This window comes from Chaetodon auriga, chromosome 14 (assembly GCF_051107435.1).
Source record: "Chaetodon auriga isolate fChaAug3 chromosome 14, fChaAug3.hap1, whole genome shotgun sequence".
Taxonomy (NCBI): domain Eukaryota; kingdom Metazoa; phylum Chordata; class Actinopteri; order Chaetodontiformes; family Chaetodontidae; genus Chaetodon; species Chaetodon auriga.
In genome coordinates this window covers 12,800,360-12,822,582 of record NC_135087.1, presented here as the reverse complement: position 1 = coordinate 12,822,582, position 22,223 = coordinate 12,800,360, and the positions used below count along the sequence as shown (strand labels likewise).

The window sequence follows — 22,223 nt, the reverse complement described above, 5'->3', positions numbered from 1 at the left end:
GAAAATTGATCGTTCATTCATAGATTATAGTATTATCGATGTCAGTGATAGCATTAAGTAATACAGTTATAAAACAGAATTATGGAGGTGTTATTATGGACATGTACAACTGATCCTATAATAAGAAGACACAGCATTTTTGAGCTGGTGGAAAGATGATAAAAATTGAATATAATGGGGGCATCTTTGTCCTTCATCCTCCACATTAATTTAACTGTCATCTGTGTCCCCACCTGCAAAAAAGAGGATCACCTCTGAGCACGTGCACCTTCCTCATGAGGTCATTATTCTAACATTTGAGTTGAAGGTGTTGGTGGCCCTCCCAGACACTGGGGCCAGGGTCTTTTGGGGGCTCCGGCAGGACATCTTCTCGTCCACAGTGATCATCTGCTCTGGACGACAACAGAATGATGACCGCACACATACAGCACCGCATACAGTGTGAGTCACTGATCTGACTCATCTCACCCACATCTGCCTGATAAAGCCAAAAATAGCAGAGAGAGGAAGGCTGCTGCTGACATTAAAGTCAAAGTCAACTTTATTGGCAATTTCGCCAAACGCACAGGACACACAGATCGAGTCTCTCACAGTGAGTCTAAAAACACGCGCTAAGCGGGGCATAGAGATGCTCCTAAAAAATATTAAACGTAGCTGCTGAATGTGCTCCAAGTCTTCGCGCACGAGCACTGGAAGAATTTTTGAATAACAGTCACGTGAAACCGCGTCACGTGACTGCTGCGTCTTTAACTGCCTGCCCACCGGACACAGCAGCAGAGGACGCGATGGATACACTGTGAGTGCTTTGGACAAGTTCGTAGTTGTGTATTTTTGATGAGACAAGCAGGAATGAAAGCTCTCAGATAACTTAAACTCTTGAACAGTTTTTTTTAAAGATGTCCTGTAATGTAGCGCGGCTTGTTTTTAGTTTTACTTTTTGCTTGTGGTGACCTAGATAGCCACCAGCTAACACAGCAGGTGTTCACACAACGTTAAAACGACTGGAAATAACAACGTGTGTCTTTGTCAGAAGAGTTAGCAAAGCCTTGTTTATATATGTGTGTGTGTGTGTGTGTGTGTGTGTGTGTGTGTGTCTGCGTTTAGTTTGAGCTGCTAAGCTAAGTCACGCTGAGGCTTTGCTCTGAGGAAACACTAAACAAGTCAGGACGTGTTTCCTATGTTCGTTCGTACGTACGAACCTCTGTGTGAATGTTCTTCTCTAATGTTTCCTCTCTCCTTCCAGCAGACTGACCTTCTTCGTACCCTTGTTGTTCAGCCAGGTGGTCTGGAGTGGATATCTGGAATATAACCAAGATGTCCTGTGAGCAAATCCACTTAAAGAGCCTTTCTCTTATCTCTGTGTCATTTCATAAATTGAAATTATTGGATCTCTCCTTGGTCAAAGTCAAGCTTCACTGACTGTTTTTCATAAGCACAGATCAGTCTTGACAGCGCAAACATGCAGTGAAGACTAATATCACTATTATCAGTGTGTGAGTCATTTTGAAGGAACTCACATTTTGTGGATTTAACCACACTGAGCAGTTCAGCTTTGTTTCCACAGCCTGTGACATGTTCCTTTTTTGAAAACCATGTAAAGACCTCATGAACCGCACTACACAATAACACAAAATTTGGAAAACTGATCTACGAGGGGAAGGTGATGTTTCAATGTACTGTCTGTCAAGTGTTTTGTTTTTTCCAGTAAAGATTATGAAGAATTGTTCTCTTTCCTCAGGATACCAGAGGACTGGAGTCATGTGGGTCGGGTCGACCCCACAGAGGACCTGGAGCTGACGTTTGCCCTGAAGCAGCAGAATGTCGACCTGCTGGAGGAAACACTAAGACTAGTGTCGGACCCTGACTCAGCACAATATGGTAGGGCTGTCTGATAACCAGGTTGTCCTGAAGTGGCCCTAAAAATCCAGGGGCTAAAAAAAAATCTGCATGCATACCGAGGGGTTTGTGTGTCCAGTGTTTTCTATTCCTGTCCCTCGAAATGTGCAGCATGCTCTGTACTGCATGTGAACTGAACTGCTCTGTTAAAGGGGTTAAAAACAGTCTCACCTGACGATCTCTCACCTTTGGTCTCTTTCTATGGCACAGACAGAGTGACAGAGGTGTGTTTTGTCCTCTGCAGGTAAATACCTCACCCTGGAGGAGGTGTCCTCCCTCGTGCACCCGTCTGAACTGACCCAGAAGGTGGTGCGTCACTGGCTGCAGAGTCATGGGATTACAAACTGCCTGACTGTTCGCACTCGGGACTTTTTACAGTGCAGCATGACTGCAGAGTAAGCATATCTTTTCTAGGCAGTGTTTGTTTTGCTTGCTCGACATTTTTATTTGCTCATGTTAAGAGGAAAAGGACAGCTGCCTCTTTTATGTTAACCATGACTCTGTCTTGTGAGATGGTTCCTCTTTCTGTGGTTAGTTGTTGAATCAAATCAACTTCGAACTGCAGGCTTTTAAAATTCATATATCTAGGCCAAGGTTAATAGATCTTAAAAAAACAAATGCCTCCCCCCTCCCCAGCCCCTGGTTTCACTTCCTAGTTGTAGTTTAACAACTGGAGTGAATTTAACATACTTGGAGTCATATCAGTTTTGCATATAATCCAAATGAGTTTCTTAAACATTTATACCTTTATTCACATATGTTTGCATGTGGACTTGTTGACATTTAGGCTGTGTCTGTTTTTGTTTTGTGTTTTAAGGGTTGCAGAGACGCTGCTTCCAGGCAGCAAGTTCCACCGTTACATCAGAGACGGTTATTCTCTGGTGAGGTCTTCAGCTCCGTATTCTGTTCATGATGATGTTCACCAGCACCTGGACTTTGGTGAGATCAGGTGTTATAGCTGTGAAATGTTCAGCTGTCATCTGTGATTGCTGTATGTGTAGGTATGTAGGATCTGTGCTCACATTGCCGGGTGGATTTGTGTGTGTGTTTCCACAGTTGGAGGTCTTCACCGCCTCCCTCCTAAAGGGCAGGAGGACTTTGGCAAAGCCTCATCCAGCAGGAGGCAAAAGCAGTCTAATGCAGGGTTGCACCTGGGAGTGACACCTGCCATCTTGAGGGAGCGGTACAACCTGACAGCAGCTGATGTGGGAACAGCTAAGAACAACAGCCAGGCAGTAGCTCAGGTGTGACCATCTCAGACTGAGGTCATAATAAAGAGTGTTGCTGTTAGACATATGTACATCAGCTCAGACACTATCATCCCACCATAACTCTCGCTGCCTGTTTTCTCGTTTAGTTCTTGGAGCAGTACTACAGCCCTGCAGACCTGGCTGAGTTCATGATGATATTTGGCCGCAGCTTCAAGCATCTCTCTAAGGTGGACCGGGTGGTGGGCACTCAGGGAAAGGGAAAGGCCGGTGTGGAGGCCAGTCTGGATGTAGAGTACATCATGAGCACGGGGGCCAACATCCCCACATGGGTCTTCACCAATCCAGGTCTGTATGAGAGTGAGGTTTCAGTGGTGTGAGTGTGGGGAACTTAAAATGGAGAAATGATAAAGGCTGACATTTGTCACTGTGGTGAAGTACCTGCCTTTCTATTCAGTTAAAACAACGGTGATTATGAATCTACAGACAATAACTGTAATCATTCAGACCATTAACTCCATGCAAGAGGAGGTGAAACAGCATGAAGCAACAAAAAATACATTGCTATAATTAGACACTGAAAATAAAGGTAATAGTAAGGGTTCATGAAAAGTAAAATAAGCAGATTAAAAATAGCAAGTTTTTGGTTCTGACCAGACACATTTAAGCCCCGTCACTCTCATTTCCCCATTGTCCTTCAGGCCGTCACGAGTCCCAGGAGCCTTTCCTCCAGTGGATGGTTTTGCTCAGCAACATGTCTGACCTGCCCTGGGTTCACACTATCAGCTATGGAGACGATGAAGACAGCCTGTCCACTGCGTACATGATGCGCATCAACACAGAGTTTATGAAGGCTGGCGTCAGAGGAATCTCTCTGCTCTTTGCTTCTGGTCAGTAAGGAGGAAAAACACAGATCCCATCCACATGCCTTACAATGCACAGACTGCCAATGAGATAACAAAGCCTTTGTCTGTCTACAGGACAGCTTCAGGCTGATATCTTTGATGTAACGGGCACATTTTTGGGTGACATTTTGTCACTCCGGTTACATGCAATGACTGTGACCTCTCACTTGTCAAAGGCAATATTTGAATGAACAGCGGCTGTATTTATCTTAACAGCCTGAGAGAGAGCTGATCTAACAAAAACAAGACAGGTTTGGTCCCCTTGGCAACATGTCAACTTACTGTGGCTTTGCTCCATTCTTACTGTCAGATCATTGTCTCATTGGAAACATGAATATACCCCTTTTGTTTTCAAAAGACACCCATGACCTGGAAAAGCAGGTTTCCGTGTTATCTTTCGGCATTTAACCTTCTCCGTAACTGGCCGGCTGTCAGTGAGATATGCTGCATCATCTTCAGTGTTCCTCCTCATGGTTAATGAGGACATGTCACATCATTCTTTGTCTCAGTGGTCTTGTTTCACGTTCAGGTGACAGCGGTGCAGGCTGCAGACATCTGGGTAAAAACCAAAACTCCTTCAGGCCCAGCTTTCCTGCCTCGAGGTAAAACATTTGTACATTTCTGAAAGTAAACCCTTCTGCACTGATAGTAGCAGAACACTGGACTTTCAGAAGTCCATCCAACCCTCCTCTTGGATGTTCTCAACCATTCCTGTGCAAATCTTCAAAAGGTTTCGGAAAAGCACCAACCATGTAATGTCCTGCATCTTGTTCCCAGCCCCTATGTGACCACAGTTGGAGGAACCTCATTCAAGAACCCATATGAGGTCACGTATGAAGTCACAGATTACATCAGTGGAGGAGGCTTCAGCAACGTCTTCAAGATGCCTGACTACCAGGTAATAATACGAGGTCTCAGCTCTTTTAAAGCCTGATTTTTGCAGACAATGTCACTGATTCTGGGTATTTGTGTTCCATAGGTCAGTGCAGTGGATGCTTATCTGAAGACTGTAGCAGAAACACTCCCTCCTGGCTCATATTTCAACACCAGCGGCAGGGCCTATCCAGATATGGCCGCCCTGTCTGACAATTACTGGGTGGTCATCAACAGAGTACCCGTCCCCTGGGTGTCCGGGACCTCGGTAAAATATGTCACACTTGACCACACTTTGGTGAAAGGAGAACTGAGATGTCATACAAGTGAAAACTAAAGCGAAAAGCCGTCTGTACAACATGATATAAACTGAACAAGAGACATAAATGATAAAATCAACAACACAAGTTCATCAAACTCCAGTGTAACTTACAAAGAAATGATATTGATTTGCATTGTTTATAGTTTTCAGGCAGGTTGTTCCAGGGTCTAGAGGCCAGGTTGCCTTTCTGTAGTTAAACTGAATTGAAATTACACATTTGAATGTATTAAATTGTACATTGGCTTGTTGATTTCAACATGAATGTTAATGGTAGAATGACCGACTAGTGAAACAGGTAACGTAATCAGAATAAAACAATCATATGGCAATAAAGTAAAGACATTACAACCTTTCTATCAGTTTACCAGCCAGCCTGAAAACTTACAGGTTACAGGATAAATTATACTTAAAGGTATTCATTTGATCACGTTTTCACTGTCCAAAGACCATTTATTAGACTATATACTGAAAAGTAGTATGAACTGCTCTGATTGCTCATTTCATTGTGTGTGTCATCTCATTGATTGATCTCCCTTCCAGGCATCAACCCCTGTGGTCGGAGGCATGCTGTCTCTCATCAATGACCAGCGGCTGCTAAAGGGCCTGCCTGCCCTGGGCTTCCTCAACCCTCGCCTCTACAAGCTCAAAGGACAGCCCCTGTTTGATGTAAGTCAAGTTACTACTAGTTTGTTTTTAGGCTCGACGAATGGAGCGATCTCCATATTGCTACTAACATTTTGGCAGTCATGGTCATGCTTTGTTCAGACTTATTTTCATTTACTTACACGCAGCGGCCACTTTATTTGGTACACCTGTCCAAACTGTTGCAATTCAATACAACGTTTCTGCCATAGATTTACCATGAATGTATGATGTCGCTTTAATTGACATAGTTGGAAATGTGCAAATTCAATGATGTGTTTTCTACTGACGTCGTAGTTAAATAGACTGTTGGAATGGACTACGGTATATAAAGAGGTTCTTCTAATTTTCTGTCTATATTTTTGAACATGAGGGCAGATTATTAGAAACTCCTCAATATGATGCAGTCTAGTCAATAATTAATGTTACTGGGTTACTTTGTTGACTACGTCCAAGCAGTATGTTTGAACATTTACAAAGACATCATGTTCAAACATAGCAGAAGGACACCCCAACACATTTTGTTGTCATGGGATTGTTCCTTAATGCTATGCATCCTTGTCTCTAGGTGACTGAAGGCTGTCACCTGGGCTGTCTGGATGAACAGGTTCTGGGTAAAGGTTTCTGTGCTGCGCCATCGTGGGACCCTGTTACCGGCTGGGGGACGCCAAACTACCCTGCACTGCTGGCTGCCCTGCTAGCTGAGTGACGAGCCACAGTTCATTCAACCATCAGGGCAGCTCTGCTCTGAGAGCAGGTACTATACTCACATCCTGATACCAAAGGACGGTGAAATGGAGGAAAAACCATGCCTACGCTTTAGATGTATGCCTTCTTATTCAGTTTGTTTGAGGTTGAAACAATGCATTTATTCCAGTCTTCAGGACTGTTCTTATCCCATCATCACTTCTGTCCATTTTTGTCAGTATAATTTTGTTTTGTCCAAAAGGCTTTAAACTGTTTCCTTATTATTTTAGGTCAGGGATAGTGGTGGATTGAGAGTTTTAATGTTATACTGCGGTTGCCTGTTTCTGCTGTTCACTGCATTTTTAACTGACCCAGATTTCTCAGTGGATCTCCTACACAAGCTAACAGCTAAATTTATGCTCCAACCTTCAGAGCAAGAGGATGTGTGGGTAATCTGGCTGCTATGCATAAAGACCATAACATAAAATACACACACAATCACATCTTAGTCGTGCACATAGGCCTAGTTGAATATTTTTTCTTGTATTAATAGTGTCTAATGTTAGATGTCAATCAAAAATACATCCGTATACTGGATGCTAACACTTCACCAGACAGTCTAGCATGTAACTGGATACAGCTTTGGTTTGTAGTAAACTGAGATGTGTTTTGCCATACTAACCTTCAGGGATGAGCTAGATACTAGTCATCATATTTGCATGCAATTCTAAAAACATTGCTCATACATTTGCAGTGAAACGGGAACATCCAGTATGTGGCTTACGATTAAAAGGGCCCTTTAAAAACTTGATTTTACTTCGGTTTGTTGACACTTTCTCCAAACAAACCAAATGCACTATAATATGTGGGTTAAAAGTGATTCAGCCATTCTACCCACCGGCATTATTGCACTTGTTTTTATCTTTTAACCTTGTACGTGGTTGAATCAGATGTCTTTAATGTGAGACTGCCTGTGCTTTTTTTTGGAATTTATTAAAACTGGATCTTTACTTGCATATGTCAGTTGATTGTTCAGGATTAGCCCTTAATCTTGAGTGTGAAAGGTGTTTTTAAGAAATGTACCAGGTGGAGTGAAATGTTGAACAAAAGAAAATACTATGGGATGCTGAATTATGTCTGTTTTTGTTTTTTTTCTTAAGAAAAACTGCCAAACATACGTGAGCTGCTGCTCCTAAATCGTCAGACTTGATTCTACTTCATGTGATTGTAAGCTCAACATCTTTAGGCTGTTGCAAACCAACATCTTGAAAACTTCAGCTTTTTCTGACATTTTATAGAGCAAACAATTCATTGGGGATAGTTCAGCTCTGGAATTATACTGCTGTTACTGAAGACCTGATTGTAAGAACTAATGACAGGTGAGACTGCAGCTGCTATTAAAAAAGATTAAAACCTTTCAATTTAAAGGGCACATTTTTGAACTCTCTCTGGTCTGTGTGTGTTTTCTCTGTTTCATCTCAGACAGAAATTATTTAAATCGTTCAAATCCCTATCACAGAATCCACGAGCTGCAAGATCTCACAAGCTGCTTAATTTAAGTTTTAGGACGTGATAAACGCGTGAATCGTTCATGTGCAGTACACTGAAAAATAAAAAGGGGAATTTGTTTCACTTCCTTGTTTCATTTTCCATTTAACCAGAAGGAAATAAAGAGCTTAGTATGTTTATCAAATAGCTATTCGGCTGTTGAGTCAACCTCAAATACTGGTGACCCATTCTGTCAACATTTAGTCACAAATGTGATGCTTACTGTTGATCTTTACGAGAACGTTTAGCTGTAAAACGCTGTTTATATGGTCCTTCTGAAATTATTAACAATGGGGTTAACGTCATGAACATTCACTGACTCCATAGGCGCAGATAGTTAAAATGTTATGTTCTTACTGTATAAATACTGAGCATTTCCTTTGAAAAAATGTCCCTGTATTGCTCTATTATTCATGGTTAACATTGCTACTATAACAGTTAATTATAAACAAATGTGAATTATAGGTTTTAAAGCTTCAGAAAGCAACAACTGAACATACACAATGCAAAACTGTCTGCCTTTCGACTGCCTCACAGCTACGCACAAAACCTCAAACCTCGTATTGCCGGCTCTCCGTGGCATGAGCCTCACCGAGGCCCCGGTCCCCCTCACCATGACTTGTCTTCTCAAAGATGCTTTGTGGCCCCAGGACAGAGCGAGGGCAGCACCGACGCCATCTACCTGCAGGATGAGAGGCTACCTTACCATACACACACAAACACACACACACCCCTGCCTGCCCACTCACCCCCAACAGGAGTTATTCAAAATACATGAGAAGTTCTCCAGCGCTGGCACGGTGCTAACATGAAGTTTGGAGATGGAGAGATGGGTCTGGCTGTGAAAGAAAAGACTTCCACCATCTGAGGACACACACACACACACATGCATTTGTAGAACAGCCAATAGGAACAGCCTCTCTTTGAAATGACCGGTGATCAGCCAAAGTCTCTTGTCATGGGCTAAACTTTGAAAACAGCTAGAGTCTAGTTTTCTCTCAGACCACTTGAATTACAAAACACTGAAATATTATTTTGGAATTTTTGACCAATGGTGCCTAAAACAATCTGCCTACCACAGCTTTAATTACGAGAGGACAAATGACAACTTTTGTGTTGGTAGTGCAAGGGGGAAAACATTTTAATCAGTGATCACTATTGAAAATCACATTGCTATTATGTACATTATTCTGATATTGCCTTGTACAAAATGAAAATATGCAAAGACCTCCCCGATCCCCCCTCAAAACACACTCACAAGAAGGGCAAAGGGGGAGGCAAACCAAACTGTGAAACCTCTTCCATGAAGAGCTACAGGGACAATCTGACTACGTACCTTACCACAGAGCTTATGACAAACAGTGTACAATATGCACACTTGGGGGGAGGGGGTGGAGAGTACAAAATTGAAAAGGTGTCATTGCTGAGAATCGATGCAAATTTGTCTATTGCAAAAACTTTGTAACTGGCTGTGTTAAGGTATAAATAAGTTTTTAGGTGCAGATCCATGAATTAACATCTTCAAAAGAAGAAACTGTAAATCGTTCCATCCAGGTAGCGCCAAAGTAGGGAAGGATGCCTGAGGGGGGTCAAGGTTCTCACAAGTTCCGGGTTCAGACCTCCGTATGAATATCAAAAAGTTTGAGGAAAAAGTCACTTCTCTGATTAAACCTTTTATCTAGCGATGATACAAAGGGGACTTCTTATCTCACAACAAAGCAGGCCACGGGACATTAGTTTGTCAAGGAGCGGAGATACGGGTCGAGTCCTCCAGTGTATGGTCACGTCGTCATTGGCTGGGTTCGGGGCTCATTCACTGGTTGTTTTTGGCTTTGGCGTGTGTGAGGATGTGAGACTTCAGGTTAGTTGACTGGGCAAATTTTTTGTTGCAGCCATCAAAGGGACACACATACGGGCGGTCTCCAGTGTGAATACGCACATGTGTGCGCAAGTTAAAGTCCAGAGAGAATCGCTTGCCACAGCCCTCAAAAGTGCACTGGAGACGAGAGAGACCGAGTTAAAGCCACTGTATGTCTGGGCTCACAGATAAACTGACAGCATCATTTTTTCTTTTTCTCCCACTAATAAAGCAAAGTAAAACTACGCAACTTTCTCCAGAACAAGGAAAATAAAGTGTGACACTGAGCCAGTGCAGGAACTCACCTGGAAAGGTTTCTCTCCTGTGTGTACGAGTTGATGCCTCTTCAGTTTTGAACTCTCAACAAAGGCTTTGCCACACTCTGCACAGACGTGCACACGAGGTCCGTGGGTATGCAAGTGCTTCCTCATGGCTGAGTTGTCCCTGAACATCTTGGTACATCCCTGACAGAGGGAGAAACAAGATGGAGCTAATCACTTGGGACTTATTCACTTTACAGCATAGCCCTCGCAACCAAATCACATCAGCCCACACTGATAGCTCTTTATACCACTGCAGTGCACATACATCTTCTCAAAAGGTGATACAATAATTAAGACAAACAGTACAACTATGCAAGCATCTGTTCATGTATTTAACCATCACCTTTTGCACAGTACTGCATAAAGTGGTGCAATAAACAGAACATAGCACTCACTTTGTGTGGACAGGCTATCGTTCTGGGTGCATCATCTTCTTTTATTTTTCGTGGCTTCATTCTGCAACATAAATAAAAGTAGTCACATCATTATAGACTTTTCACACAACTATCCACATTCTTGAAACAGGATAAGAAAAACAAACACTAAGCTCTGTTGACTTAAAAACAAAATAATGACCTTGGTAAAACTTGTATACACAACAGGCTGGGCCACACAGCCATTTGATCCCATGTTACATTCGATACTGCAGAAAAAGCATGTGTTTAACAATACGGACTGAATTACTTCTTTCCCCTTTGCACTACACAATGGTAATGTTCCTTTACCAAGCTTTTAGTGAAGCAAACTAACTTCTCTTCTGAGAACTATATGACTACATTTTACTTATTTACAGCCTGCCATCATAAACACACATCCACTCTTACCGTGCAAACTCTGCCAGCTGTTTGGGGTCTGACAGGTCGATGCCTGGGATGCCTCCAGGAGGAAGCTTCTTCCCCGTCATGTATTCTGAGTAATCTGGAGGAGAGTTTTCACCTGTGATTTGCTCCTCGTGGTCTATGTCCTTCTTGTCATCTAAGGGGGAGAGGGACAGGTGTGCTGATAAGAAAACAGTGCCAGAATGTGAGGAACAAATTGATTAAAGCCATTCAGAGCTAAATCATTATCACATCACCAGCACCCCCACCAGTAACTCATGCAACACTCTCACTGGTTACTTATTTACTACTAAATAAAACTGTGACAGATAATACAGGTTTTGGTTCTAAAATTGGTTTTACAAACATTTACTTTGTAGACATCAAATGTGTGTCATGGTCTTTATTTTAACATAAACAGAGGATTCTAAAAATATTTTAAACATTGTCTTATTATGGAGTGATAAAAGGGTTAAGTTTAATATTCATTTAATATTTTTTCATGTAACTTAAATACAATCTGTCTGGAAATAACTAACTTTAATTTTGCTCATTTTAAATAGGTAACCCACAAATATAATTTAGATATGTCCAATTTGAATTTTTTTTGTCACCCTTTAAACCTTACATCATGTCCTATACAAGAATAAAACTGGGATAAACGGCCAATGCACAGCACTAGCAAATACAGGAACTACTTTTAGACACCAGACCAAGTTCACCTGATCCATGTGAACACTGAATGTGTATTTAAAGCCTCGGCAGTGTAAAGTATGAGGGGTTCCTGAAGGCACCACCGCCGCTACAGTTGAACTGAACTGCGCCACAGCGGCCTAGCGGAGCCAGCTGCACTCGCTCCCACTCTCGCCGCCATCTTCGTCGGCCAAATAAACGCCATTTTTTCGGGCCGCCATACTTTCTAGACCGGGGAAATATGGCGGCGCCCATCGACACATAAAACATGGCTTCCCATAAAAACAAAAACATTTCAAATGAAGTTTAAGTGGCTCACAGTTGGGAAATAAGTCCCACTTTAGCGGAGGACAAGGCCCCAGCTGGGCCAAGTCACACGGCACACACGCTGAGAACAAAGCGAGGAACCAGCTTGCTGGAATTCACACAGGACGCTGAACTTACCCGATGCCCACATAGTAACTGAAAACTCCCCCTCCAAAGTCTTAATCTGGACCTGCTTCTGCTCCCATTTTCTGCCCATTTCTCCCCCGCTCAGATAACTCTTTTTGCCCGCTTTCTTTCCGCTTCCAGCCTTCTTCATCCGGCCTGTCGAGGAGCTTTTCCCAGCGACAGTAACCAGAGTCTGTTCGATAAAGTCCTCCTCCACGGCGGGCACTGGGATGAGGATTTGGTCCTCAAAACCGTCATCTGTGTGCAGTTCGGAGTCATCCTCGCCCACCACTTCTTCTCTTGTTTGCACCAGAATCACCTCTTGGTGCGGGTGAATCGAGTTTGGATCATCCGTGTCAAGAGGCTGTAAGGCGATCATGGGCTGGTGTTCACCGTCGTCTCCAACAACTGTTGTCTCGATTGTCTCTACTTCGATTTCGTGCAGTTCCACTATTTCGGCTGGCATTTCTGACCCGTCCGTCTCTATGTACAGGGTGTCCCCCGATGCCATGATAAATGTTGTATTTCCTCCCACTTACAAGCTATTTTCACACTCTCGCTTTCCCTGCTGTCTTCACCCAGCGTTCCTCCTCCCTCTCCGACAACAACTCTACACTCGTGTACTCTCGTCGCCACAATGATCCAGTTTTGAAGTCTCGCGTGATTTCGATTTAAAAGTCCACTTTAAATGTGGAACATCAAGTGCAGCGTCTTATTTTTTAATTAGACAATGAATAAGGCCATAAATGGACGGAAATTAATGTGTGCTACCAATTATCTACAGGGAAAATGTTCTAATGGTCATATTAATCAAAATATGTAGTCGGCTAATGCTTCAACATAACATGTCTGACAACTCACAATAAATGAAGACTAAAGACTAAAGACAAGAGACTTGCCCAACATTTCAGCTCCTTCAGTTGTACCATTTAATATGTAATTGCAAATTAAAGTTGCGTATAATGGCTACTTTCATTGTTGAATAATATGCCAATTATTTGTTTGATTATTTTGACTAAGTACTGCCAAAAAAAAGAAAGAAAAAGAAAAAAACGAGGCCGAGGTGACACATTTTAAATTACTAGTTTTGTCTGAGCAGCAGTCAAAACCAAAAAGATATTTAATGCACGATATAAAACACAGAAAAGCAGCAAATTCTCACATTTCAGACGCTGGAACGAACCATTTTCGCTTGAATAAATGATGACTTAAAATGATTAATCGATGTTCAAGACTGATGTATATTAATTGAGGTATATATAAACTTAATGGTGCAAATCAAAACACTTATTCATCTTACAAGAGTGACATTATAATATTATGTTTATGGTATCACTTATATTCTTACAATTTCATTGACATTTTACATTGTAAAAATACAAAAAATTATAAACATCTTCATGGGGTGGTGATCTCGACAATAAACAAATTGTAGAGCAAATTTTCTGGACTGTATTTTCTTTTCTAGTACTCCTTTTGCACCAGTTAGTGTTCAAAGTATCCCTCTAAGTAAAGAGTAAAAAGAGCGCATTAAGATGCAGTTGTTACCATGTTGGAGAAACAAGTTTGCATACATTTCAGAAGACGCACAGCCTGCTTTGCCTGTCCCTCAGGGCGGGGGTGGAGCCTGTGATCACACCTTAACGCCCTCAACCTACAACCTGTGCGAGTGGGTGTGCCCCGATACTGTGTCTGATGACGGACTTAACGCCACGGCGCCGGTTGCCTCATTCACAGGGAGGATAGTTATGGGGAAGACAGGTGGAAGAGACGACTTTGAATGGGTCTACAATGACCAGCCGCACACCTCAAGAAGAAAAGAAATTCTGGGTAAGAAATGAAAGAAAAAAAAAAGAAGAAGAAGAAGAAAAAGCTATGTTAACACTGAGAAACCTGCTGGGTGAATTTTCGGGTTAGTTGCAGCGTGAGGTTTGCAGTTTTCTGCCTACAGCCTCCTTATAAAAGCGGGGCCGGTTAAACCTGTTTACAGGCTGTTACTTCACCGGCTGTCAGTCCACTGTGGATGCAGGAGAAACTCACGAGTGACATGCCTCTAAATGTACGCACAGTTTTGAACTATTCATTTACATCTTCTTGTGAGTTGCACAATCCTTAAAAAAAAATAAGTACAAGTAAAAATGTTCTGTTAAGCTCCATTTAAATTAGCTCTGAATTACTCCATTAAAAATGTAGCGCTAACATTTGAAAACATATTTCATTAACAGGTGTTTCTCGCATTGCTTTCACTCACGGTTGACTCAAACTTGGGAGGCTGCATTATTTACAGCAAAGGCACTTTTTTTAGTGTAGATATCAAAGACAACGAATTAATTTAGTCACTACTGTTGGAGCAAAAGACATGATGTTAAAGTGTAGACACTCAGATGGCTGTGATAGAGGAACTGTGACTATTAAATACCTGATCATTTACTCGGGTTTGCTTGAAAATCTCACAGAGGGCTATAACCGGTTCTTTTTGTGTAAACCTATCTGCCGCTCTGTCGTCTTTTTCTCTGACTTGTGAGACAATAACAGTGTATTGATAGCAGGTGCAGTTGACAATGTCTCCGGGCTCACCAGGTAACAAGACACATTCCCTGCTCACGGCAAACACAGATGCACGTTCAGTTTGAAGTGAGAAGGAATAGAAGAGTCAGGGGATGAGGGAAGAGTCACTGAGACCCCCTTAAACCACACCTGTTATCATTAGTTGAATAATGCAAAAAAATATATATGTGTAAACTGTGTATTGGATGTATGATCCTCCTTATTCTATTACTTTTTCAAGGACATCAAATTTGTATCAAGAACAGTCATGTTTGATTATGTGGTTCATCATGTAATTCGATTTGAAACCGTTTAGGTGAACAAGATAAAAACCTGCTGATGTATATTTGATCCTGGCTTGGTGCAGCAGTCACACGGTTGCAGGTGATGGGTTGTTTGACACCACTGATCCTTGAATTATTAAAGTGTTTTGTTGTAGTTATCTTCTGCCCTGCCCTGATGGGAGAGACAGTGAGATGAGCGTGTCAGAGGTAGTTGAGCCTCACTTCCTTTTACACGATCAAGTGAGATATTTTGATTCAAGTGGTCGTATGATTTGAATGGCTTGTTGTTTGACATGTCTGCAGCTTGTAGCTTGTAGGTTTTGGATCGACTCACATGCCGTAAACTCATGGTACTTACCTGCACATTCAGTACATCTGCCTTTACAGTATAGCTGGTGAGGTCACACAGATGATTAGTGATTGTGATACTGCCTGATTGTTGATCAATGCATGATTTGTTTCTTTGTCTTGTCATGAAATCATGTGTAGTTGAAACTTGGGAATGAAATCTTATACAGGTTGATTTTTATTTATTTTTTTTAAATCAAAGGTTTAGTGAAACGATTTATTGTTTCTCTGAAATCCAATCATGGCTTAACATTGCGTTGTGTGCAGAGGCTTGAAACAGATTGTCATAAAACGGATGGTTTTATGATGTCTGATTATTGACATAACCTGACCTCATGGAGTGGGCTTCAACAGCAACACCTATAGATGTAGAGCCCATAACCATGCAATAAATAACATAATCAAATGGCACATTGGAGGTGAGTATAAATCATTAAGTAGATTTAAAACGAATCTGAACTAATTTTGAACTTATTATGTTGGAGCTCTTTATCTAGAATTGAGTGTTTCATAATGATCAACTGTAGGGAGGCGATTAGGAATTCCTCTTGGCTAAACATTGACTGAATAAAGAGGGTTTAGGTGTTAAAAAAGATAGCGGCATACAGCAAAAATGCCACTGAAAGGCTGTAGTCTCTGATGTTTTTACCATGAAGTTAGCAGGCCGAGCCCAATTTGCGTAGAGCCAAGCTGAAAACAAAGAAGCAGGCGTGTTTTGCATGAGCCATTACCGGACGGTGCATGACCATCTTTCATTTAATGCATGCTGGGATTAACTCTTCAACACCTGGGATCATGCATTCTGGATGGATAGCACAAATACCTCCTGATTTATTTGCACCAAATCTCTTGAACTTTGTGTTCTGTGAGATGTGGCCAGTGTAGCAAAGTACACACCCAGTATGTCAAATGAGTAAAAAGTTGTAAATGTGAACTAAATAAACAAGCTAAAACAACTAAGCTCTTTTGTAATTGTGACTGTTTTTGAACCACTCCCTTGTGTCTTCTGGAGTTTCTTTTCCCTTAGCAAAACAACACCTCTGCCAATTAAAAAATGACTTTTGTCAGCAGGCTCTTCCCTGGAGAAGGGCCGGTACATTTCCACATGCTTGATTGTGTTCTGTTGGTATACCCAGTATCATGTCACAGTATTACGCAGTGATAGGTTGAGAACTGGCTTTTGACAAAGATAGTCCTGCTTAACAGCTTTCTCTCGGGATTCTTGGCAGATACTTTATACATCCTACATAATTATTAAAATGATATTAATCTGTTGCTTTTTCTCTCCCTCTCACTACTTCCATTAACCCACTATTTCCCTCTTCTCATTTGGCTCGCTTTGTTCTTCCAACTTTTACCTTTTGTCTTTCCTAAACCTTTAATCCTTTTCTGCTCCACTTCCTTTCTTTCCCAATCCCTTTGTCTCTGCCCATGCCCCTTTTCTGTCTGCACCTATCCTCAGCCAAATATCCAGAGATCAAGTCTCTGATGGGTCCAGACCCCCAGCTGAAGTGGGTGGTATCAGGGATGGTCCTGACCCAGCTCCTGGCCTGCTATCTGGTCCACGACATCTCCTGGAAGTGGATCTTCTTCTGGGCTTATGCCTTTGGAGGCTGCATCAACCACTCCTTAACTCTGGCTATTCACGACATCTCTCACAACGTTGCATTTGGCAACAAGTTGGCCAAGTGGAACCGCTGGTTTGCTATGTGGGCCAACCTGCCCATTGGGCTGCCTTACTCGGCCTCCTTTAAGAAGTACCACATTGACCACCATCGGTATCTGGGTGGCGACCAGCTGGATGTTGACATCCCTACAGACCTTGAGGGATGGTTTTTCTGCACCCCGGCCAGGAAGGTCGTCTGGCTCTTCCTCCAGCCCTTCTTCTACGCCCTTCGCCCATTGGTGGTCAACCCTAAGCCAGTGGGTCAGATGGAGATCCAGAACGCAGTTGTTCAGTTCACAGCAAACTTAATTATCTACTATCTATGGGGGCTGAAGCCCATTGTTTACCTCATTGCAGGTTCTATCCTGTGTATGGGACTGCATCCTATCTCTGGACATTTCATAGCTGAGCATTACATGTTCCTGAAGGGACACGAGACATATTCGTACTATGGACCACTGAACTTGATCACCTTCAACGTCGGGTATCACATGGAGCACCATGACTTCCCGAGCATACCCGGCAGTAAACTACCTCAGGTGAGACAGCCTACTGTGATAAGTCATGACTGAATTTCAAACAGGTTAACTCAAGTCATTCATTATGAGACTGTTAGCTGAGCTGTAGAGAACAAGGATATTTGTAGCGCTTACATCACCAGCAGGTGTGGCCAGATAAGACGGGCCACTCCGGTTTTTCAGAATCTAGACAAAAAGGTATCAGCCTAAGCCACATGACATTTTTTCAATCAAGGACAAATATTTATCAGTTGAAAGGCCAGACTTTGTAACTGATTAACTGCTGCCTCTCCAGCACCAGCAGAGCATGAAGAGATTCAGGGTGTGATACCTGGCTCACAGTTTTTCTGATAATGCCTGTGTTCATGAGCTAGTTTTCCTCTCTGAGTGATTATGACCCTTTTTACTTAAACTAGAATAAACTGTTTTTGTAGTGATACAGTTTTCAGGATTTACTCCAATCTGTGCTCCAAATGGTGACGTTTTCTGAAGAAAGGCCTTTATGGTGAATGGTATTTCCTTAATGAACAAAGCAGTGACACGTCTGCTTCTATCAGCCTTTGTGGCCCTGAGGTGCTTTTGACACTATATCTGCAATTTAGGTGTCATATACGTGATATACAATTTACATTTTTAGTTTTTATTTTTCACTCATGACCCTTTCTTTTTATTGGCAGGTCAAACAAATAGCAGCAGAGTATTATGACTCCTTGCCTCAACACACATCCTGGACTCGAGTGCTATGGGACTTTGTGTTCGACGACAGCATCGGCCCCTATGCCCGAATCAAACGGAACTACAAGCTGAGCAAGCAGGGATAGATCTGGGACTGAATGTGTTTATCTTTGAACAGGAATGTGAATGTCAGTTGTTCAAAATCTATGGACCACTATGAAATATCATTCTGTTCTCTAGTTTAATGCTGTTTTTTCCCCCTTGTAGTTGTGGTGGTTGGTTATCCCTGTCAGTAAAACATGTTGGACATTCTTATCTTAGATCAGTCAGGAAATGGAGAGAGAACTCAGATAGAAGATAGATGGCCTGTCATCACGACATAGTGAGGACATTTCCTGTGTTCAGAGGACAAAATGTCTCTAATATTTACAATATTAATATTTCCTTATCTGCAGTTAGAGACAACAAATAATAGTATTCAACCGTAAAATTACTCATTGTTACAGGATAATAAATTCTCATGAGGTTTAATAGAGATGTGGTCTCCTTTTCCTGCCTTTTAAGCATCACATCAGGCTTCTTAAGAATTTCTCACTGTGAGTGGAGGCTCACAAAGCCTCTCAGATTACCTAATACAATTTCACATCTATCATGCAGAACAGCGCTGAGGCGGAAAACGAGTATCGAAACTTACCTTTCAGTTAGAAGAGCCTTGTCTTCATGGATGTCCCATTCTGCTTGTTCACAGCTGCATTGTGCTGTAAAAAATATGGTTTGATTACATCTGCAGGGGGTGGACAAAATAACAGAAACACCTTATAATGCAAAAAGTAGTTCTTAAAAGAAAATCCAGTTTCAGTGTCTTATACTGTTTGGTGTGTGTGTGTGTGTGTGTTTTTAACTGTCAGGTGTGCTGAATTAAGTCAGTGGTCATTTCATGTTGCTCAGCGAATATCCCGTGAAGCCTCTTTCAGTCAGTGTTAGTGAGAGTCTTCTTGTGACCACTGGTCCTCTTTGCTCATGCACTTTTCTTCTTCTTTGGCCTCTCTGGAGTTTAGAGATCAGCACATCTTTTTTGGGTGGTCATGAGTCAGAATCACATACGTGCCAGTTTTAAAGGCACAAAAGTGACGCATACTCAGTTTTCATGTGGTCAGTGTTCAAAGCAACAGAAGAAAATGTGAGAAAATAGGTCAAATATTCACAACCTGAATTGTAGCTGCATCCAGGACAAAATACAAACTGATATAAGGTCAAGAAAAGGAAATTATGTTGATGTAGGCCAAACAAAAGAAAAGAGCATGAGCACTGGTCACTCTGGTGTTCACTCAATGTCAATGCAACAGCAAACCAGCACTTCTGAACAAAAACATACACTTTATCAAATCAGAATTCACTGCAGATGTTGTATTGTAGTTTTTGTTACTTTCTCCCACCCACTGTATGTGTTCATCTATGTGTTGTGATTAATAAGCATGGTATTTCTCATTTCTATTTGAAAGACTGTAGTACATATAAACTCAGCAAAAGATCTTTATAAGAAGACACCATCATAAAGAACGTCAGGTAGTGCTTGATTTTCATTTTCCTGGTTTGTTCCTGGTTCCCGGTAACCAGATGTGACCTTTTTCTTTTATTTTAACATGATTAAAATATACCGTTTAGGTGAAAACCATTTAAACTCTCAACATGTACCAAAACACGAGGGAACACACACACTCTCTCTATCTCTCTCACACACACACACAGCAGGACATTGCGTAGATGGCTGACACAGTTTATGGTTTTTGTTTGAATGAATTTACTTCCAGCTTTTAAATCAGAACGTAGTTGAGAGCGGACAGAGTGGATAGAATGCAACAACCGATATTCAGCCAAAGCCTTCCCGCAAAGACACATTTAGCTACCATCACGTAGGCCTACCATTCACTTTCTGCACATTCTTATCTAGATAAGATTTGCATATTGCCAGAGCAACCCCCTTCATTATTTTCACATCGCTACCATTATCAAGTTCAACATCTCATATATAGAAAGGGGAATTTTCATGGAAACAAACCACTATGATAAATGTACCACCGTTTGTATTTTTTTAATTTTTTTTTTTCAAACCAAATAAAAAAACTAATTCATAGAGATGGGGGTTTCATGCATACTTGGGAGGTTCACAAAGCATAGGATGACTAATAGATAGCACTACATTGTTTTATATCTAGGTAAAACCAGGTGGCACATTTACAGTTATCGGCCTGTTTTGTGAATGATCCCCAAGTTTTAATGATCTCACACATCTGAACAGGTAGAGAGAAACGTGTACCTCGGTCACACTGGAGTTGTAGAGCAGACTTATTGAGTGTTACTGGAATAATTGCCAAAATCATCCATTCTTAACGTCTTATGCCTTGGATGAGGTCATTGAGGTGGCTAATTGTGGTTCAAAACATTAACCTGTTTTCCAACATCTCTGGAGAGAAAAGGTTAAACACGCAACACCAGTATGAACAAGGTCGTAAAAAGCCAGTTCTTCTTTTTTCTTTTTTTTTTTTGTTAAATACGCCAGTTGAGGGCAGGTGAGTCTGCAGCACCATTATACCCATATTGTGCTTGTTATCTTTAAATAGTTAGGGATAAACTAAACAAAAAGAAAAAGAAAATATAAAAGGCTGACATAAATGGTGTGCAAGATTCCTTTTTCCTTCTATAATATCAATAAAATACTCATTGTCATCAACAGCATCATCATTATCACCACAGTTTTTAAATAATAAAACAGTAAAAACTTAGAAAACAAAAATATTTTCTTCTTAAGACTTGGACTGAACAGAGAACAAAGAGTTGCAACACTGGGCTGACTGAGTCTATAGGTGCACAGAGAGGACCACAACACCAAACTCAGCACGAATGTCCGTCCATCCCTCAATTCATCTTTCAGTACATTTTTATCCTCTGTTTGAGTTCATCAGTCCTTCAACACTTTCTTTACCCATCCTTCTCTTTCCTCTGCTCCTATCTCATTAACCCCCTTTCTCTCTTCTTCTCTGTTTCTCTCTTCCATTTTTGCTGTCCAGCAGGCTCAAATGTTGGCACAACATCTCTGCAACGTGCATCGTGGCATCGCAAGGTCACAGAAACATTGAGAGAACATTCGCTGGTCCTCACGTCTGTGCATCTGCATGTCCATCCTCCTCCAGCTCCTCCTCTCGCTCTCCTCCTACTGTTGCTGAGATGAGATTAGGATGTACTGATTCTGCCGATTTCTTGTCTGATGGCTGCAAGAGAGGGACGCGGCATTTCAGAGAGCAACGAGGCTTCGCACTCACACTTTGCCACTTGATCAAATGTTGGGAAACGTGGAATTGCAATGAATTATCAATGGTGTCAACAAGCTTTTTCATGTTAGAATTTCACTTAATATAGTAACATTTAACTGCCAGTGAGATGTGCTAACAAGTCTGTACAAAAGATTAAAGATTAAAGATGCTTTGTGTCTCTGGATACTGCAGTGAACCTCACAAACATTGCTTACCATTAATGATTTCATCTTTCACCTTATGCAACTCACGTACAACTTCATCCAAAATTTCCTGCAAAAGAAGGCGTGCTCGTGAGTTCAAAATCGTTAGTCTGCTCTGCACAGGACAAAACCCATATAATCCTTCATGTAAAAAAGACATTTTACCGACCTGTTTCATCCTGTCAAATTCTGTGTCTGCTTCACTAGTGCTGCCGATGGGTCTCACTCTGCAACACGAAAGGATACGGCCACTGAATACAAAAGCAGCCCAGCCTTTTTTCCAACAGATGAGTAATACACAGTACATATGTGAGGATTATGTGCCGTTGAAATGTTGTTTTTGTTAAATGTAACCACAGCACAACATTTCTGTTACTTGGACCGGTTCCTGCAGTGCAACGGATAGGATTTATGCTGAAATCTCTGTGGTTAATGAGGTTTGCTTGTTCATTCAAACCACGCTCTC

At 41.7% G+C, this 22,223-nt stretch overlaps 4 protein-coding genes across 9 annotated transcripts in view; 2 read left to right on the top strand and 2 right to left on the bottom strand.

Moving 5' to 3' along the window:
• Positions 1–680: 680 nt before the first annotated feature.
• On the top strand, positions 681–7,549 carry tpp1 (tripeptidyl peptidase I). 2 transcript variants are annotated; one of them, XM_076748350.1, is made up of 13 exons: positions 681–796; positions 1,244–1,321; positions 1,739–1,878; positions 2,141–2,291; positions 2,714–2,835; positions 2,953–3,140; positions 3,254–3,452; positions 3,806–3,994; positions 4,539–4,611; positions 4,787–4,907; positions 4,989–5,150; positions 5,745–5,870; positions 6,415–7,549. In XM_076748350.1, the coding sequence occupies exons 1-13, from the start codon at positions 786–788 to the stop codon at positions 6,553–6,555; spliced, it is 1,701 nt and encodes a 566-aa protein (XP_076604465.1). In that variant the 5' UTR covers positions 681–785; the 3' UTR covers positions 6,556–7,549. The 2 variants fall into 2 exon arrangements, with proteins under 2 accessions (XP_076604465.1, XP_076604466.1); XM_076748351.1 differs by having other exon boundaries at positions 766–796; positions 1,247–1,321.
• On the bottom strand, positions 7,519–12,848 carry yy1a (YY1 transcription factor a). Of its 2 annotated transcripts, none has more exons than XM_076748353.1 (5): positions 12,218–12,848; positions 11,087–11,237; positions 10,658–10,718; positions 10,245–10,403; positions 7,519–8,763 (listed from the first exon to the last, which is right to left on the bottom strand). In XM_076748353.1, exons 1-5 carry the CDS (start codon positions 12,714–12,716, stop codon positions 8,524–8,526), a joined length of 1,110 nt encoding a protein of 369 aa, XP_076604468.1. In that variant the 5' UTR covers positions 12,717–12,848; the 3' UTR covers positions 7,519–8,523. The 2 variants fall into 2 exon arrangements, with proteins under 2 accessions (XP_076604468.1, XP_076604469.1); XM_076748354.1 differs by lacking the exon at positions 7,519–8,763 and adding an exon at positions 9,205–10,077.
• Positions 12,849–13,953: 1,105 nt separating this feature from the next.
• degs2 (delta(4)-desaturase, sphingolipid 2) lies at positions 13,954–18,492 on the top strand. Its single transcript, XM_076749547.1, has 3 exons — positions 13,954–14,035; positions 16,847–17,589; positions 18,246–18,492. The coding sequence occupies exons 1-3, from the start codon at positions 13,954–13,956 to the stop codon at positions 18,387–18,389; spliced, it is 969 nt and encodes a 322-aa protein (XP_076605662.1). The 3' UTR covers positions 18,390–18,492.
• Positions 18,493–20,004: 1,512 nt separating this feature from the next.
• The window catches only part of evla (Enah/Vasp-like a), a 36,211-nt gene continuing 33,992 nt past the window's right edge, over positions 20,005–22,223 (bottom strand). For all 4 annotated transcript variants that reach the window (XM_076749545.1, XM_076749544.1, XM_076749546.1 and 1 more), the window contains 3 exons: positions 21,927–21,984; positions 21,770–21,827; positions 20,005–21,512 (listed from right to left, as the gene is read on the bottom strand). In XM_076749545.1, coding sequence (XP_076605660.1) covers positions 21,475–21,512; positions 21,770–21,827; positions 21,927–21,984 — 154 coding nt within the window. In that variant the 3' untranslated portion in view covers positions 20,005–21,474. The remainder of the gene's footprint in view (positions 21,513–21,769; positions 21,828–21,926; positions 21,985–22,223) is intronic.